At 51.0% G+C, this 20375-nt stretch overlaps 1 protein-coding gene across 1 annotated transcript; it reads left to right on the plus strand.

The window, feature by feature from the left end:
- Positions 1–1445: 1445 nt before the first annotated feature.
- On the plus strand, positions 1446–18536 carry LOC142003815 (ras-related protein Rab-11A-like). Its single transcript, XM_074981108.1, has 5 exons — positions 1446–1613; positions 14782–14977; positions 15870–16063; positions 16670–16750; positions 16858–18536. Exons 1-5 carry the CDS (start codon positions 1574–1576, stop codon positions 16995–16997), a joined length of 651 nt encoding a protein of 216 aa, XP_074837209.1. The 5' UTR covers positions 1446–1573; the 3' UTR covers positions 16998–18536.
- The last annotated feature ends 1839 nt before the right edge of the window (positions 18537–20375 follow it).

Consider the following 20375-nt stretch of genomic DNA (forward strand, 5'->3'; position numbering starts at 1 on the left):
GTTTTTAATGAGATGGATGAGTCTGAGACCCAGCAGCCATCTGTGCTGCGACCCCCTTAAGACATTTGATGGCCCCACAAGGGGACCTGCCCCCCATTTTGCCAATCTGTGTCATAGATCACTGCACACTGACCCTCCTGGGGAGAGGCCTTGCCAATCTGTCCCTCCCTAAAGCTGCAGGGACCTTGTCTAATCTGATGACATCAGCCCCAGAGGTTGCTGATGAGCCATCAACCTGAAAGTCCGGTCAAGTGAGCTGCCAGGCTCAGGGAACTCAGAGATGGGGCCCTGCTTCCCACCTAGCCCAGGGGAGCTGCCAGGTTAGAGCTTGGGGACTGAGCTATTCCAAATACGGTGGCTTGACTCAATCCAGTTTTGTGCTGAAGTTTTGGGGCTAAATGGAACAAACCCAAAGCGTTGGTGTGTGGCTGAGAGCCACAAATTAATCTGGTAGGGGTGTGTGTGCACAAGCATTAATGCACAGGGGTAAATATGTGTGCATGTACATGAGTGTGATTGAGCATGCACGTGTGCATGTGAGAATGTGAGTGTACACAAACATGTCCATGCATGAGTGCACATGTGAGGGTACATCTCCATGAGTTCAAGTGGGCACAACTGCACCTGCATGAGTGTGCAAAGTAAATGAGCCCATGTGCATTCACACGAATGATCCAACACGAGTGCAATTGTGCAAGGGAACACACAACTCCTGCATCCTGTCAAAGGGTTAGACTAGATGACCATTTTGGTCCCTTCAAGCCCTATGATTCTACCATGAATCTGTATGTGCATGCACATCAGTGTGCAATGTAGGTGTGCATTCACATGTGCTTTGTGGGGCCCATGCCGAATAAAGAGCCTCTTAATTCAGGTAGCTGCTGCCACCTAAGTCGCAGGAGAATCCCCATTGGATGCTAGCAGTGGAGGGTCTATGACACGCAAACAAGCAGTTTTGACTTCATCCAGAAGAGGCAGGAGCATGCACGCACACATACAAATCCCCACGCCCACACCACACTCCACACCACCCCCTGGTCAGATTATCTTATTAACATACACAAAATCCTGCAGACAAACCCCTGTCCCCATCTCCCCTCAATGCGCGTTCAAGGCAAAAAGTGAAAGGAATATGACAGACTTGCACAAATTCTCCCCCAAAGAGGCTGGCAGCTGCAGGGGTGGAGTTACTCTCCCTGCTCAGGCCCTGCCATGCATCAACCCCCATCCCGACCCTTTCTCCATTCCCCCATCCAGGAGAAAGAGGGAGAGGAGGAAAAAGAGACATGGCTCCTTTAAAAAAATTATGCAAACCCCAGCCCACATACCTGTGCCAGGTGAGCACCCTCCCAGCCAGGCCAGTGAGGGACAGCCCCATCAGCCAGTCAGAGCAGGAGAGGAAGAGAGCAACAGGCCAATCAGTGTGCAGGGAAGGCTGGGTGAGGCCTGTCTCAGGTGGTCGCTGCCTAAGCCCAGGAAATCCCAGAGTGGTGAGATCAGTCCTGCCAGAGGCTGGGGGAGCAGAGCACAGGTGTGTGAAGGGAGGAAGTCTCACTTGTGAGCTGGTGGCAGGATGCGTGGCAAGGACGATGAATACGATTACCTCTTCAAAGGTAACTTTCCCTCCTTGGGCTTCTTTAACCACTGGGATTCCCTGCTTCCATCTCTGGGAGGTGAGTTTTTTCCCATACTACCAGTGCCGGCTGCTCTGTCCTCCCCCAGACATGACCCGGAATGAGAGCCCCCTGGCTTAGTCACCCTGGGGGCTTACATGCAGCTGGTCTCACTCTCTCTTACCCCCTCCGCCTTCTGTGGCCTGTCCTGCATTGCAAGCTCTCTGGGGCAGGGAGTGTGGTTTTATCCTGTATTGGCACAGCACCTAGCATGGTGGGGTCTTGAGCCAACATAGATGCCTTCCAGCACTTCAGCAACATGACCAATAATCATCAACATCCCCCCTTGAAAAGAAGCCATCTGGGTGGGTTGTGCCGAACCCAGAATTAGGGGAGAGGGGTATCCCCCTTGATTGTATGACTGTGGGCCCCTGGGCACCTGTTTGGATGGGGAGGGGAAATCTGATCGAGGCCTTGATGACCAAATGCTTTGCAGGGTGTTCGTGGCGGGGGGAAGAGATGGGCAGGATGAATGGCAGTTGACTGTAATGGGAAAGGCTCCAGCAGCAATGCTCTCTCTAATTGTTCCCATTTGTGTGCAGAATAAATTTTGTTATGTGCACTAAGGCATGTGAGGATGTACACCACCAGTAGAGACCCATGCCACCAACAGTGGGGACTCTGCTAATCATTTGGGCAGCAATTGAATCTCTTCTGGTTGGCCACCCGAGCTTACAGGGAATGCTGCTCTGTGGCCTGATCAGGATGTGCTAGGTGCTGTACAAATATATAATGGAAAGACTGGCCCTGGACCCTAGCTGGTGGGCGGGCTGCTTTATGAAGTCCGCTGAACCCTGACAGCCTCTGAGCAGTGCCCATCACCCTAGTATCTTTGCCTGCCCTGCCATCATGGGCCCTGCCCAGAGCCTGGAAAGTTTCACTAGCCTGCTCTGAGCTGACCTGGCACACAGAGATGCTGCTTTCTTTCCGTGAGTAACACTGAAACAGGCAATATCACTAACTCTGCTGCAACTGGGAAAGGGAGGGGCTTGTGGCTGGCAGGCAGGACGGTGAGTCAGGACTCCTGCATTCCTCTCCCGGCTGTAGTCCCTGGGTGACCTTGCGCAAGTCCCAGCAATGCTCTGTGCCTCAGTTTCCCCAGATGTACAATGAGAATAATGCTGGCCTCCCACAGGGAATGCACAGGTTAATGCACTAATAGTTATAAAATGCTTTGAGAGACTTGTAGATACAAGGTCCTAGGACAATGCAAGCTGCTTTTGGTTTCTCCCCAGTCCCTGGCACACTTGCTTTCCTTCTGTTTTTAAGATCCCGTAAAGGCTAGGGAGACTTGAAATGCTTCACACAGACTTTCAATCTATGACTGTGATGGAGCAGATATGTCACTGGCCTCTGCTGGATGGAACCAGCACTTGCTCCCATGTGCGTCATAGGCCATTTACTGCTGCCCGGTGATCAGGATTCTTCTGTAGCTCAGGTAACTGATTCCTCTGCTGGAGAATCTGGGTTCTATCCCTGTTGTTGCCTTGAAGTTCTGAGTGCCTGCTCCCGGGTTGTTTAGTGACCACAGAGCTACACCTGGCCACAGATTAATTATGACACAGAAGCAAGGAGAGGCAGGACTAGCAAGATATCATCTATTAATGAATCAAGTCCAGCCTGGGTGAAGTCATCCTGTTGAGTCACCTTCCCTTTCCCAGCACCTCTCTGCAAGGCCACAAATGGTTCAAGCGGCTTGTAACTTTCAGGTGCTTTCCTATAAAACCGGCAATGGCTCGCATGATTCTCTTCTCACCCACCAGACGCCTGTCTGTTGCAAAGAGCTCTGATGAGCAATGGGGAAACTGACGTAACGGCGTGAGAGGAGAGCCACTTAAACGAGGGTGCCTGGCCCTGCCCTCAGTCTAGTAAGGAAGCATTTTGCACTAGTGTAAGTGATAATACAGTGGGTGACAGAGGAGTGATGCTTTCATAAAGAGAGCCTCTTTCCCAGATGGTTTTCACTTAATGTGAAATCTGAAAGACATCTGAGGAACTGTCCCAGATTGAAGTGTAATTAGAGGAGGTTTTTGGAACTAATTGATAAGCTAAACAGTCACAAGTCTCCAGGACCGGATGGCATTCACCCAAGGGTTCTGAAAGAACTCAAATGTGAAATTGCAGAACTGTTAACGGTGGTTTGTAACCTATCCTTTAAATCAGCTTCGGTACCCAATGATTGGACAACAGCTAATATAACACCAATATTTAAAAAGGGCTCTAAAGGAGACCCTAGCAATTATAGACTGGCAAGTCTAACATCAGTACCGGGCAAATTAGTAGAAACAATAGTAAAGAATAAAATTGTCAGACACACAGAAGAGCATGATTTGTTGAGCAAAAGTCAACATGGTTTCTGTAAAGAGAAGTCGTGTTTTACTAATCTATTAGAGTTCTTTGAAGGGGTTAACAAGCATGCGAACAGGGGGGATCCAGTAGACGTAGTATACTTAGATTTCCAGAAAGCCTTTGACACGGTCCCTCACCAAAGGCTCTTATGTAAATTAGGTGGTCATGGGATAGAAGGAAAGATCCTTTCATGGATTGGGAACTGGTTAAAAGACAGGAAACAAAGGGTAGGAATAAATGGTAAATTTTCACAATGGAAGCGGGTAACTAGTGGCGTTCCCCAAGGGTCGGTCCTGGGACCAATCTTGTTCAACTTATTCATCAATGATCTAGAGAAAGGGGTAAGCAGTGAGGTGGCAAAGTTTGCAGATGACACCAAACTGTTCAGGATAGTCAAAACCAAAGCAGACTGTGAAGAACTTCAAAAAGATCTCAGCAAACTGAGTGATTGGGCAGCAAAATGGCAAATAAAATCTAATGTGGGTAAGTGTAAGGTAATGCACATTGGGGAAAAATAACCCCAATTATACATACAATATGATGGGGGGCAAATTTAGGTACAACAGATCAGGAAAGGGCTCTTGGAATTATAGTGGATAGTTCTCTGAAAACATCCACGCAGTGTGCAGCAGCAGTCAGTAAAGCAAATAGGATGTTAGGAATAATTAAAAAAGGGATAGAAAATAAGACGAAGACTATCTTACTTCCCTTATGTAAAACTATGGTACGCCCACATCTCGAGTACTGCATGCAGATGTGGTCTCCTCACCTCAAAAATGATATATTGGCGTTAGAAAAGGTTCAGAAAAGGGCAACTAAAATGATTAAGGGTTTGGAATGGGTCCCATATGAGGAGAGGCTAGAGAGACTGGGACTTTTCAGTCTAGAAAAGAGGAGACTGAGGGGCGATATGATAGAGGCATATAAAATCATGAATGGTGTGGAGAAAGTGAATACAGAAAAGTTATTTACTTGTTCCCATAATATAAGAACTAGATGACACCAAATGAAATTAATGGGTAGCAGGTTCAAAACTAATAAAAGAAAGTTTTTCTTCACACAGTGCACAGTCAACCTGTGAACTCCTTACCAGAGGACGCTGTGAAGGCCAGGACTCTAACAGAGTTTAAAAAAGAGCTTGATAAATATTTGGAGGTTAGGTCCATAGATGGCTATTAGCAAGGGGTAAGGTATGGTGCGCAGCCTTTTGTCGAAGGTGGGAGATGGATGGCAGGAGACAAATCACTTGATCATTGTCTTTGGCTCACCTCCTCTGGGGCACCTGGCATTGGCTATGGTCAGCAGACAGGATCCTGGGCTAGATGGACCTTTGGTCTGACCCAGTATGGCTGTTCTTATGTTCTTAATGTAATTGTTTCATGGCTCCCGTGCATCAAAACTGTAGCAGATCAGGCATTTAACCCTCCCCCACCAGGTATTTGCAGTACCTGAAACATACGAATGAAGCGGAAATAAAATTTCCCCCCCAGTAGCTAGTGGAAGAACTGAGGGGTGCTTCACGCCTGTAGCTCCTGGCCCACTGAATGCAAATGGGGTTGCTGATCAATGGGGGAGCCAGCTGCCTGTCCAATGTCATTTTTTGAAAGCTTCATAGGTAAGAAGTAGCCTTGAGCTCCACTGCTATAAAACAGGGGTTTCACTGTTTGACTATTAAAAAAGGAAACCCACCTTTTCTTAAAGACTGGGGAAGCTTGGATATGGGCCAGGTCCAGTGTTCTCACTAACTTTTTCTATTCATGAGTTAAATAAATTTTATATGCCTCATGGCATGTGTGGATGTGCACCACCAAGAGAAACGCGCTGTCGGCTAATCAGCTGGGTGGCATCTGAATCTCTCGTGGGCAGTTGCCCAAGTGCCTAGCTTACAGGTAACACTGCCTAGGTCTATAGCCTGATTCTCCTTAACACCTCTCTGGCAACAGGTTCTAAGATATGTAACTGGCCCCATCCCTGTAATGTTGGAAAATCTCCCCGCCTCTGACTTATTTATCTTCACAACCCCACTGTGAGGCAGGGCCCAGCTGTTCTCCCCATTGTACAGCAGGGGGAACAGAAGCACAGAGAGGCTAAACAACTTGCCCAAGGTCACCTGCAAAGTCAGTGGAGGAGCAGTGAATAATGCCTCCATTGCTCATGTCCTGGCTAGCACACTAACCACCCTTTGTGTCTGGGGTTTTTAATGTACAACTGTCTTGAAGACTCTGTTATGCCTCTAGAGGATTGTAAATGGGACCTGAGTATGAATAAGGCCCTAAATCTCCATTGTGAGTCTGGTTTGTGTACAATACACTGGGTAATAACATGAGAGGCCTTGATGGTCTTAAAACTGCTTATTAAGAGACATGGGCAGTGGGGAGACTAGGGTTGGGGGAGTCAACTCTCCAGCCCCACCCCTTCTTCCTGAAGCCCCTGATCCTGTAGGAGCGAAGACCCCACCTCTGTTGGGGCAGGCCACCCCGTACCCACAGTGGGAGGTGTGCATCCCTCTGACGGGACTCTCTGGATGGATTGGTAATTAATATTTAAATGAGTCCCTGTGTGTTCGATGCCGGGACCCAGACCAAATCCCTGCTACGAAACCCAGCCCGGATAATGCCCGCCCAGGTAAGCTTCTGGACTCTGCCCTGAGCCTCCTGGAAAGGAGTAGCTAGCAGGAACAATGAGACAAGGACAAGGGTGAAAGGTTAAAAACAAAGTAACTGAGATTTGTATTAAGGAACACAACAAGATTATAACAAGTAACAGTTTCTTAAGTGCAAGCTTTCTTAAGCTCTAGTGATACGTACATTTACTTTGGTAACTGTATCCATTTGGTAACTTGTTTTTCAGATCTTGAACTGATTTTATTGTACCGCAAGATAAAAGGATTTGGTTACTGGAATAAGGGAGGAAGGATAGAGGGATTTAGGGATGAGGGTTGTCAGGGTTTTTAGAATCCCCTGCTGTCTCCTTCCAGAGCTGGGGTGAGGGTGCTAAACCCCACCTCCGTGCGGGGTCGGGTTGCTAACCCGACCCAAGAGGTTGGTACCCGAAGGCCAGTGGGACTGTCCCTTTATGTTGTGGGGGTCCCTGGTACCCTCTTAGTGGGCCCAACTAAGTGATCCTGGGAGGCTTATGCTCTTCCTCAGGTCACTGGGTAGGATTGGCAGGGTGGCAACACCTTCTTCTGCAGTTTATTGAGAGGGGGTAAGCAAGGATAAAGGGAAAAGGACAGAAGGGGAAAAGGTTAGTTAGAGTTTTTACCTTATCGTTAGAACGTCGAGGGTAAGACAACTATAGCATCTAAAACAACTTAAACTTAGTAATGAACATTAATTATTAATTACATGTGCTGAATTTTGGTTACTATGGTGGACCCTGCCTGGGATGTCCAGGCCCGGCCTCAGGGGGTCGGGCCCCCGGGCACTTCCCTCCCCTCGTCAGGGAAGGGAACAATGAAGGAGCTACCCCCCGTTCCCTCGTAGAGGGTCCCGATTACCCAGGTGGGAGTAGATATAGATTAGGAATTAAAGGAAGTTTACATGTCCAGTCCGGTTATGCAAGGTCCAGTCCAGTTAAAGTCCAGTCTGGTGAAGCGATGACAAGATGGCGGGCGGCGGGAGCGTAGGTGCCGCAATGGTGGCAGGCTCTGGGCTTCAACGGGCAAGCGCGCAGTACCTCACCCTAGGGGTGAGGCCAGTTCGCCGCTCGCCAGATTCACCTCAGAGCTGCTTGTTGTATGATTGGCTGGCAGCAGGGTCGAAGGTGCCGCTGTGATGGCAGGCTCTGGGCTTCAACGGGCAAGCGCACAGTACCTCACCCTAGGGGTGAGGCCAGTTCGCTGCTTGCCTGATTCACCTCAGAGCTGCTTTTGCTCTTTTAGTGCTGAGGTAAAGTTGTCACCACAGCAGGCGGGCCCTGCTGGGCGACAATGGGGTTGACTTGGACGATCTTCACAAAGTCTTCTCAGCTGGAGCTCTTCGCTGCCTGTGAGGCAGCTGGCCTAGGGGCTGGTGGACACCTCAGGGGCCAGCACCTCCCCGTGCAGATAGCAGAGTCATATCCGCGCCAAGGGCCGGCGAGCGCTGTCCGGCGCCGCCTTATATTCTGTGATCTTATACATAATCCATGAAGCTATTTACATAGGAGAGTTCTAAGCGCATGCTTTCAAACAGGTCCTCTGGGCCAGGGAAGCTTCTAGAAGCTGCTTCACCTGCATCCAATGAGGAGCCTGGATTTCAAATCCATGATTCTGAGGTGTTTGTGAGTTCAGGTTACCAGGGAAACCAACTGACACAGAGTGACCGTTACAGGGGGCTGCTAACTGGCAGCCTATGTACCTTTTAGAGCCTACCTGCCCCTGTAATGATGTTTAATGGCCAAAGGCTTGTTTCCCCTGGCCCACAGGGACGATTATGCCCGAGGGATGAAAAAGCCCTGACACCCTAGACTTCCTTGGCCCTGGGAGCATGGTGAGGGAGGGTGGCACATGGCCCCAGCCTTCCCCGGAGCTCAGGGAGGGTAAGTGCCCAGCCTCAGAGGGCCGCAGTGTGTGGTGGGTGGTCCCCTTGCCCCCAGCCTCCCTGGGAGGTTGGTGCCATGAACAGGGCTGAAGCCCAGGCAGCTCCAGGAGACTGGGTAGAAGTGGCTGCTTGGGGCATAGTGTGGGTGGGGCCAGTGGGGCAGCTTGGGAAGGCATTGCCGTTCCCTGCCTCTTTTACCCACCGCCCACGTTAGGAGGCTAGTTTGTGTCCTGCCGCATTGAGCATTCCAGCCACGTGGACACAGACTGACCAGCTGCCGCCTTCAAACTCTTCCCTCCTGCAACCTGAGCTCCTCCTGCCAAGTTCCACACAGGTTGCTACACAGTCAGGAACTAACAGGCCATTGCAATCAGGAGAGGATCAGGTGCTGCCCAGCTGATTGGCAGAGTGCCTAGAGCCACACACAGTGGGCAGCATTTATTTACAGTGCTGTCGCACATCTGTATGTCTGGGGCATGTAAGAAAACTTATTCTGCCCGTGGATGGAACAAAATCAGAAGGAATACTGGCTGCAACCCTTTAAAGTCAGCGTCTAGGTTAATGTCACCCACCAATTTGCTGAGGTGCAACCCATCCCCTCATTAATAAAGGCATTGAACAAAACCAGTCCCAAAACTGACCTTTGGTGCACTCCGCTTGATACCAGCTGCCAACCAGACATCAAGCCATTGAATGCTACCTGTCGAGCCCCACCATCTAGCCAGCCTCCTCTCTACCTTTCCATCCGTAGTTGCTACTCCCTCACAATGCAAAAAGCAGGACTGTCCTGATAAAAAGAACACACGGAGGGTTTACTACAAACAAGAGGAAGTTTTTTCATGCACAATTCACCTGCCCACAATTAAAAACTAACCTGCCCTTGGTTCTGCTGTGAGGGCAGGGGACTGGACTTGATGACCTCTCGAAGTCCCTTCCGGTACTACCATTCTATGATTCTTACCTGTGGAACTCATTGACACAGGATGTTATGAGGCCCAAAAGCATAACTGGGTTCAAAAAAGAACTAGATGAGCTAAGAAGATATTAGCAACCCGCTGCTCCCGGCCACTCAGAAGCTGGGTAGGGCCCTGTTCTGTGCATTTCCCCTGAAGCTCCGGTACTGGCCACTGTTGGATACAGGAGACTGGGCTAGATGGACCATTGGTCTGATCCAGTAAGGCCCCTCTTAGACCTGAAACCTGAGGGTAATGTCCTATTCAGCTCTGTACCCACCCAGTTATAGCAGTGTTGTGTCCCACTGCCAGAGTTTTGCCCTGCAGTGTGTAGTTACACGCAAAGCAGCTGTATGCCACACACTGCCATACATGTAGACTTAAGCCTGAGAGGCTGGAAGAGAGAACAACTTTCCTGGCTCTGCTACTGACCAGCTGGGTGACATCAGGTAAGTCATGTCACCTAACTGTGCCTCAGTTTCCCTTCCCCTTTTGTCTCGTCTATGTAAACTGCAAACTCTCAAATGCAGGGACTCTCTTCATGGAGCTGTGCACAGTGCTCAGCCCAATGGGGGCCTTGATATCCACTGTCCCAGGTCAGTCATGATGCCTCAACTTGACCTACCTATAGCATGGGAAGAATACCTACTTGAAACCCTGAACTGATGGCTGAGTTGGAAGGTGTGGGCATTGCTTTCATTGGCAGAATCATCTTGTTGCACTAGCAATAGCAGCATCGGGAGGAAGTTCTGCCGTTAAGCAAGGGGAAATGCTGAGTTCCTGTTGAGGAATGCGGATTGGCAATCCAAGAGAGGCTATGGGGTTTTACCGAATCAGTTTATTCCTGTAGTGTCTTCATTTCCAGAGTGGCGGTGTGCTGGTTCCGTCACTTCCTGGATGCTGCTTGTTGGAAAAGGGAGTTTTTAATCTTGGAAAATGCTCTTGCAAGAAATGTTTTGGGCAAAATCTGCTCAATTTTGTTTTAAAAAGGCAGTTGAAAACGTCTAAATGCCCAGCTGTCAGCGTGGCAAGTTTTCAGCCGTCATTTCAAGCGCACATTTCAGTCTGACATTTACTTTTTAGGACAAAGGGTGACCATCAAAAGAAAATATTTCGCATCTATCACAGTGAAATTTGCCCTGAAGCAAAATTGTGTTTGGAATTTTACTTTGCCAAAAACTTTTTTGCCTTTGTCTTTTTTCCTCTCAATTAGGAAGGGGGAAAAAATGTCAAAACCTTGACATTTTTCTTGGGATGGAAAAATCTGTTTCCCACAGGCAGCTCTATTCTGAGCTGAGGGATGAAGGGATGTGCCCAAGGGCACCCAGAAAGCTAGTGCCAGAGCTGGGAATAGACTCAAAGAACTTCTGCATTCCAGTCCAGAGGTCTGGACGCTAGGCTGTGTGAGCAGTGTGAAAGATTCAAATTACATCCATATTCTCTGTAATAAGCAGGGTTCAGTAGATAAAAACCAGGGCTTATGATCCCATATCCCTTTGAATGACCCAAGGCAACTCATAGCCCTCTTCTGTGCCTCGATTTCCCAAATTGTGCAATGGGGAGAATAACATTGCCCTCCTCTGTACAGGCCTTTGCAAGCTAGCGATGTAACGATGGAGGCTGGGAGCTAGGTAGGGATAATATCTAGGGATCTGGCTCTTATTTTAAAGTGCCTTTATACTGCCAGTGATGTGACTGACCCCCAAGATGAGGGTCAGTGTAACACACCCTTGCTCGCTGGCTTCTTGATTGTGCCAGAGCTGTGCAAAGGGGCCTATAAGAATCAGGCCTAGGTCCGTCCTTCTGCTGCTTCTTGCGTGAAGCTGTCATGCCCTGCTGGCTATTAGTGTTTTCTGTAAACCGTGCAGGTGGGCAGCCATTCAGGAGAGAGTCAAATGCTGCCCAGCTGATTAGCAGAGCACTCACAGCTAGGATTTTGTTTCTAGCTGTGTGCATCCACACATGCCTCGCTGCATATAAAATTTATTCTGCACATGGATGGAAATGATTAGAGGGAATGTTGTTGGCCAGGGAACATTCCCCCTCCTGATACACCAATAAACCAGCTCCCTCCACAACCTCTCTCCCACCTGAAGTGACATTTGACTCTAGATTTCCAAAGACCAGCCCCTTCTGGTTCCATCCTACCAACGACCTTGCTAATAGCAGTCAGTGTTCCCTGTAAGCCAGGCACTTAGGCAGCTGCCCAGAAGAGATTCAAGTACTGCCCAGTTGACTGGCAAAGCCAGCAGTGTGTGTGTTTCTATTGGTGGTGTACATCTACACATTCCTTATTGCAAATAAAAAAACTTATTACACACATAGATGGAAAAAATTAGTGGAACATTGATAGCAGCGACTCAGTTCGCACTATAGTAGGTTTCTGGATTGTGGCTGTTCTCTTACTATCAAGCAATTTCCCGTGCCCCATCCATGTGTCACTTGGCCATCTGGGGCTTATTTACACAGAGATTTTAGCCAGAAAAAATTATTTTTATGAAAGGTTCTTGCCATTCCCTGTGGCTTGGAGTCTGATCTGCTGACTCGGCAACCAAGCTGTCAATCTTCTTGGCACTCATGGGATCTCAAGGGAGCGAAAAACAGGTTTGCCTGGGAACGTAATAATTTACAGTGGATTCAACCCTAGAGGAAGGGTGGTACAGTGGTTAGGGCATTAGCGTGGGGCTTGGAAGACCAGCATTTAGTGACTCTGGGCATGTCAATTAGTTGCTCTGGTGCCTCAGTGTTCCCATTTATACAAGGGAGATAATCACACTGCCCTGCCACACCCCTCACAAGGGGGTTGTGAGAAGGAATACATTAAAGATTGTGAGGTGCTCAGGTAATAGGAACCTGACAACCACTGTAGGGGTTATGCCAGGACCAGCATCAACTGCTCCAGACAGAAGTGCCTGGATTTCTGCAATGACTGTAATCATCTCCTGGGGATAACCCCCACTGCCATCTATTCGTTAGAACTCAGTTCTGAGTTCCTGGGCATCAGCCCTTTCCAAAGCTTTGTCGTCTAGCTCTGGATCTTCCTGGCTAGTGCTCTAACCCTTTCTTAACCCTGCTCAGAGCTCACTGAACTCCTTGCAGGCACGTGGAGAAAGGTAGTTTCCTTCGGTCAGTTTGGCATTCAGCCCTTTGCTGTTTAATTGCATGCGCACATCCGCCCTGCTCTAGTCCAGCTTCTGGGAGCGACAGAGCTGTTTTGTGTCTCTGCTCCCAAGCTGGGTTTGCAGAGCCGGTGGTTGGAAAAAAATCTCTCTCTGCTGAGCCATAAACTGAATAAACCAGATATGGAAACCACAGAGAGAAACACTACACTTTGTTTAGCAGGGCACTGGAATGCATGGGGTCTCCAGGCACAGGGTTAAACTGGGACTGATAGGACATGCGTTTTCTAACCCACACCCTGGACATACAGCACCAAGAGTACAGGTCTTGCTCCTTTATGTCAATTGCAGAAACTTCATTAGCTGGCAGCCATGGTAAGCCACTATCCTCTGTAGCAAAAAAAGGATTTTGCCCTCAGCATTGACTAAGTGGCTAGAACACAGTTAGGACTCAGGAGACTTGGATTCTAGTCCAGGCTCTGCCAGTGACCTTGGGGATGTCCCTGTGCTACTCCTGTGCCTCAGTTTCCCCATCTGTCTTGTTGGTTTAGATTTTAAGCTCTTCAGAGCAGGGACTGTGTTATGCCATTGATCGTGGCAGTTTGACATTGGTCCAGAGAGAACGGAGGCCCACAAAACTCCTTCCACTCAGCAGGCCACTGCAATGGTAGCTGCTTGGTGGGAGGTGATGGTTCCTGGCCTGTTGCTATTGGGGCCCCTTCTCGTTGCTCTACGGTGTAAATCAGAACCCAACCCAGGGAGACCAGGTGACTCATCTAAGATCACACGGGTGCCTGTGGCAGAGGTGGGAATGGAACCATTGTTCCCTCTAAGCTGAGCACTTGGGTGGCCATTTAGGAGAGGTTCACATGCTGCTCATTTCAGCACCAACAGCTGGCAGCATGTTTCTACTGGTGGTGCACACCCACACATTCCTCGGTGAATTTAGCAAAATTTATTCCACCCATGGATGGAAAAATTAGAGGGAGCATTGACTGGAACCCACATCTCCTGAGTCCCAGCCCCAGTGCCTTAGCCCTCTTTCTTCTTACTGCTTATTGCTGTCCATCAGATTCCATCTACCCCAACCCCAGCTCAAAATCTGCATCCAGCACCAACTTCTTCCTTTGGGTGTTTCTTATTGGGGCAGGAGACAGCACCAGCAAACGAATGAAACCTTTGGAATCCCTCCAGCTCTGGGAAGAATTTTTCCGAGACCTGTTTAAAGCTCGCTGAACACCAGCCACGTCTTTTAAACAGCTGCTAAGATTATGGGTTCCAGTATCTGAGAACAGGGTCTGTTTCTCAGCCATCCCAGCTCTGGGATCATTCCTACAACCACAGGGTTAGAAAGCCTGGCCAGGGGTCAGCCAGGCAGGTGTTTCGCAACCTGTTTGATATCAGACTGGCTGGCTGTCTCTCTCAGGGAGATCTCAAGGTCTGGGGCTGCTCTGCAGACCTGTCCTTGGGGAACAGTGATAGTCTAACTCCCTATGAAGGTGTGGGATTTGCTGTCTACAAAATGTAATTGTCTAACGTGGCCTTGACAGAACAAAGGGCTGATGGAGGCAAAGGGGTTGGACCCTGCCCAGGGCAGTTTGAGATCATTTAGGGGGTGGGGAGGGTGGATTAAGAATGTGCCACTTGTCTCACCTGCTGCTTCTGCTAGACTGGGGTCAGTGGCCTTTCCAAGGCAGAGTGCCGAAGTTTGAACTCTATGGACAGTCCGAGAGCCAGTGATACTTTTTAAAGTCACTAATCGTCTCACTTTCAACAGCTTCACTAATAAATAAATGAAGCTGCAGAGCTTTACAGGTTAGGGGGTGGTTGGCAGCGTTAGCTGGTCTTTCGTTAATCCACAGGTGGCCTGGCTTTGAGTAAGCTCCTGGCTGCATGGGGGAGGAAGAGCAGGGCTGAGCTGTCCATTTGCACTCGTGCAAAACCACCAGGAAGGGTGTGCATTGGGCATAGCAGCCCAGGGCCAGTGCCAGGGCAGCCCAGGCCCTTGGCGCGTGCTCCAAAATGCTGGTCCGTGCCTCAGTTTCCCCAGCTGCAGAAAGAGGCCCATACTCACTCCGCATCAGCTGATGCTGGGTGAGAGCTGGAAACAGAAGGTGCCCTTATGCCACAGGCGGCTGTTAACCCTGCACTTTGTGCCTCTCAGTGGTGCTGATCGGAGACTCTGGGGTCGGGAAGAGCAACCTCCTCTCGCGCTTCACCCGCAATGAGTTCAACCTGGAGAGCAAGAGCACCATCGGGGTGGAGTTCGCCACCCGGAGCATCCAGGTGGATAACAAGACGGTGAAGGCTCAGATCTGGGATACAGCGGGCCAGGAGCGTTACCGTGCCATCACCTCAGCGTGAGTAGCAGCATTTCACGAGTAGCAGCATTTCACCCAAGAGCCCAGGGTGCGTGGGCAGGATGGCCCTTCAGAATGCAGCTGCTTCTGGGGTGGAGCACAGTGTCTACCATCCGCACTAAGGGAGGAATGGACAGGCTGGATCAGAAGAAAGGTCCAGGATGGTGTCTTGGACTTGCTGAATCATGGGCCACAAATCCCAGTCCCCAGCTTGGCTCTCTGTATTGAGAAACCACCCGCTCTGTCTCAATTCCATTGCTCCAGGAGCTCATCTCTTTCCTGCAGCCTTCTCCTCACTTGTTCCCTTCCCTGGTGGCTGTGTGTGATAGAACAGAGCTCTCAGGCTGGCCCTTAAAGGGGCAGCCCAGCCTGTTCCAAGGCCCCTGATATCTTGTGGCCGCAAGTCACCCCAGCTAATTGAGAACCGAGGCAATTCCAGAGCAGGAATCTGACCAGGTCACTAACCTGGATGCTGCTGATTTTGCAGCAGGTTCTCTTACTGGCACTCGGGGAGTTTTGGCATGGAGCGGTGGGTTTTGTCCCATTACTCTGTCCTCCCTCCGACTTAAATACTAGTTTATCTACATCTCCATGGGGTTAGAAAGCTAAACTAGGGGTGTGGAGACTGAGGCACAACTGTTATATTGATTTAGTGGGCACAGCCGGGAACAGAAGCACCCCTAGTCATCTGGGCTGTACCTACTAGTCACCACTCCCTTCCCCCGAGCTGGGAATAGAACCCAGCAATCCATTGCCCACTGTTCTCCCGGCACAGCTCCCTGCAGATGATAAAGCTGGATTGAACCCCTGTCTGTGCAGCTCCCAGCATGGCACAGCTCATCCTGTGCCCCCGCCCCAGGGCCAGCCTGTGACTCCACTGTCTCTCCCCCAGGTATTACCGGGGTGCCGTGGGTGCCCTCCTGGTGTACGACATCGCCAAGTACCTGACCTATGAGAACGCCGAGCGCTGGCTGAAGGAGCTGCAGGACCACGCCGACGCCAACATCGTCATCATGCTGGTGGGCAACAAGAGTGACCTGCGGCACCTCCGCGCGGTGCCCACCGACGAGGCCAAGAGCTTTGCAGGTACCAGCCTGGCTGCCCTGTTCTAGGAGCTGCCCCGAGGCTGGAGGGAGAGCAGCTCTGGAACCTGGCATCCCAGGAGGGGCCGAGGCTGGGGCTCCATGGGGCAGGGCGAAGGCAGGCTGGTGATACTGTCCTGGGTAGCGGCTGGTGTGGGTGGGGAGGTTTGTGGTGCCTCTTCGGTACTGGGTGTGCACGAGAGCGCGCACTGCGTTCTTCTGCTGGGTGTTGCTGCTGAAGAACCATGTGTCATAGACCCTCACCTGTGGTGGAGATTCTCTCTCACCTCACTAGGGGTTTGGATGTGGGGAGCAGGAAGGGGAAGCTTGATCACCCTAGAGACTTTCCCAATGCTCTGGGCCTGCACGGGCAGCCCTGCTCCTGAGCACGAGGGGAGCGTCCACAGCCAGCAGTGTGTGTTTCTACTGGTGGTGCACACCCCACACATGCCTCAATGCACAGAACAAAATTTATTCCACACCTGGAAGGAGAAAATTATAGGGACCGTTGCTCTGGACCTGGACTGGATTAAAGGGGGCTTTGTTGGGCTGGGTACAGGGAACAGCCAAGGTGTCCGTCTGATTGTCTGAACTCTTTGTCCCCGCCCAGAGAAGAACAGCCTGTCCTTCATTGAGACATCTGCCCTGGACTCCACCAATGTAGAGACAGCCTTCCACAGCATCCTGGCAGGTACGGGACTCCAGTTGCCTCACTCCTTGAGGTGGGGTGGGTTGCAGCCCATGGGGGCGGTGCACCCCCCTCTCACAGCCTGGTCTGGTCTTTTCCCTCGCCTGCAGAAATCTACCGCATCGTCTCACAGAGGCAGATGACTGGGCAGTCAGAGCCAGAATTTGGATCCAGCACCGTCATTGACCCTATCAAAGTCCTGCCCACTCACCAGGAGGGAAAACAGACACCCTGCTGCCAAAACATCTGACCCCCCTGGGAGGCACCGGCCCCCTGCTGTCATCTCCTGCTGCGGTGGCTTCCTTGTGAGGGGTCGGAGCACATGTCATATGAGAGCCTGTACTTTTCCTGTCGCTTGTCCCCTCCCACAACTTCATGTAGGTCCTACATAAACCTAACTGGGCCACAGCTGCCTCCTTGGGGAAACGGCTCTTCCGTGTGTGAGGTCAGTGTTTCCTCTGGTAGCCCTTCCTTGCTGCACGCATATGTTTATCTAGGGCCTACTCTAATGGGAGAAGACCCAGTGTGGGGGTCTAGCTCCTTTTTGTCTGGGTGCTGTGAAATCTTACGCCCGCTGCTGGACGAGCGTTGCTCTCCACCTCTACCAGAGCCCTCTGGCTGCCCCAGAACCTCAGATCCTGCACATCAGAGCATGAATCCATCCAGCCCAGGGGCAGGCTCGGACACTGTAGCCAGGCCAGGTGCTGGCTAGTAACAACAGTAGGATGAGGGGAGGCAGGATCCGGACTGGTGTGGGGGTTGCCGAGTGGGACGGGGTCCAGTCTTCTCTGGCTTAGGTCTGGTTCTGGAGAGCTGTCCTGGCTGTGCTGCTAAAGGCATTGACTACATTAGTTTGACCCACGTAGAATGGCCCAATTCTGGGAGGCTCCTGATGGCTTCTCTGCAGCTCTTTAAGGCTGGCCCTGCCTCTGCTTTTTTAAGAAAAGCCCCTCCTTAAATTCCCTCGTCCTCGCACGTGCATGCAAAGGTCCCCGACAGCTGCCACGCAGGCTGTAGAAGGTCTGCTTGGGACACTGGGAAGAGGCTATTGGGGGTCACCAAACTGTTCTGCCTGTGTCGAGGTGGGCTGGAACCAGAGTGCAGTTACTCCAGGCTTAATCTGGAGTGACTCCGCTTAATGCCCTGGGACTGAGCCCCACTCTTCTTCCAGACAGCCCAGCCCTGACTGGCCGAAGGGTTTTTTTGCTCTGCCTGAGTGAGGCTCGGTTTGAACTTGGGCTTTGCCCCGGTATCCAGGGATTGGACTCGAGGGCCAAACAGAAGACATGGGCTGAGCATTAAGGTGTCGAGTGACTCGTGATTTGCCTCCCTTTTGAGCAGCCACGCCTGACCGGGTCGGTTCCCAGCAGGAGCAGGATTTCCAGAGGGGCTGGGCATTGGGCATAGCCAATGGGACTCAGCGTTGAGGCCCCTGGAGGCGGGGCTGTTGCCTGCAGGGAGTTGAGAGCCGGTGCTGTTCTTTGCAGTCCCTAGCAGAGCCCTGGACTCAGGATAACGGAAGATTTCGATGCTCATTCCACCCTCGCAGCCTCTCTGGTGGGGATACAACCTGTGATGGGCAGGAAAGGGGAGGCTTATTCCCCCATCCCTTGTCTGCTGTGGTTGGATTATGTACGGCTCATATCTGCCACCCCTTCTTCTACCCAACCTCTGTAAATATCACTGAGCCTTTTACTGTCTGCTGTCCCCTGAGTCTTGGTTGTTGTCCAATGTGTGTTTAAAAATGTTTAAATGAAAGATCTAACCCCTTGCTCTGTCGTCTCTCTCCCACTGTCACGGGGTGAGTTTTTAGCACTGGGGAGGTGGGTCTGAGTCTCTGGGTCCTTCAGCATTAAAAGCAAGAGCCTTTCATACTCCAAGGGATAACTCAAGTGGCAGATGTAGTAGGCTGTTATCCTCCATGTGGATCCTCTCCATCAGCCTGTGGGAGAAGAGTCCAGGGCTTGAGGGCATGGTCTCCCCAGGATCAGTAATTTGGACATGGAGAAGGATTAAATTTTCCTATTGAAAATAGAACATCGTGGTGGTGAAGGAAGCCGAATCAGCAAAGACGGGAGGGGGCTGGTGTAACAGGCAGCACCTGGAAAGCAGACCCCACTCCATGCCCCAGTGCTGCTTGGAGAATGCTGCGTTTATATGCGCGAATCAGATACCTCAGAAATATTGGAAGATCCACTTACAAGATGAGATTGTCTTTACCTGGTGGTCTTGAAGACATGACTGCAGTATGAGCGAATGGCCCCCTGTGGTGTTGCTGAGCTACAGGGCTTACAACACGTCTTTATTTGTTCAAGAAAAGCTGCGAGTCTGCTGTAAATCACATGGCTCCAGCAGTGAGGGCTTTATGCAAAGTATTATGCTGGCCAGAATCACCCCTCTCTCTCTGGGCTGAGGCTGTGTGCAAAGTGGGAGGATGTGACCCAGCAGGGCTGGGAGCCTCATTTTACAGAGGGACAACAAGCAGGTGGTGGAGGGGAAAAATGAGACAGGAGGAGGGAAGGCTGGTGGTAGGTGCCCTGGAGAGCAGCCTCCCCTGTAAGATGAGCACTTGGGGTGGCCACCCAGGAGAGATTCAGGTGCTGCCCAGCTGATTAACAGGCTGCCTTTGTGTTTCTACCAGGGGTGCACATCTGCATGTGCCTCGGTGCGTGTAACAAAATTTATTCTGCACATGGATGGAATAAATTAGAGGGAACCTCCCTGGGGAGCTTAGCAAGGGAAAGCAAATGCCCCACAAATGGTTGTAGCCTGAGACAGCGCCTGCCCTGCTTTGCTTCTACCAGTGGGGGCTGAATGGTGGCTAAGGCTTGTACATTCTGCTCTGCAATCTGTCAATCAATATGGCACCTTCCCCTTCTGTGCCTAAGTTGTGGGGAAAGGGAAGGGGAGGAGTCAATGCTTTAAAGAGCCCTCAGCTGTTTCTGATTCCTATCTTCTCTGCTGGGTTGTAGAGAACTCCCTGGGCAAAACCCTAGGTGCTGTGGGTGTTTGGCCCCTGTGCCTTGGTGCTGCACACCTGGCACTGTCATCAGGAGGCAAATGGCCAGCTGGTGCCTTGACCCCTTGTGCTTAGAGCTCCCTGACGCTCTCCAAACGCTGGGTCCTTGCTCACTCATGGAAAAATCCTGCACAGCCACCTTCCATTCAGATTCATACTTCCCCAATGGCTGGGACTTTGCTTTGCCCCAGAACTGGCTGCATTTCAGTGCTGGGGTGCTGTGACCCCGGATCACGAAGGGCCCTGCACCCCTGGCATTTGCCACATCATCTGTGGCTAAGGGTGCGTGGCTGGGAAGGGAAACATGGGGTAGTTATATGCCCTTGTTGTCACTAGGTGGTGCTGTTGGCTGGTTTTTGGATGGGGGGGTGCCTGGGTGGGGGCTTTTCCACTCAACAGCTGGAGTTCAACAGCTCTGAGTTCTCAGGCCTGTAGCAGGGCACAGGGAGAGGCACAGGGTGAGAAGGGGAAATGACCTTTTCACTGCTGCAGCCCACCGTTCAGCTGCAGATCGAGGCTGCTGGGGCAAACTGCACCATTTGGCACACCTGTGCAGCAGCCTCTTGGTACCTGTTTTTCCCATATGGGGGAAATAACCCCTTGGGATTG

This window comes from Carettochelys insculpta, chromosome 30 (genome assembly GCF_033958435.1).
Source record: "Carettochelys insculpta isolate YL-2023 chromosome 30, ASM3395843v1, whole genome shotgun sequence".
Taxonomy (NCBI): Eukaryota; Metazoa; Chordata; order Testudines; family Carettochelyidae; genus Carettochelys; species Carettochelys insculpta.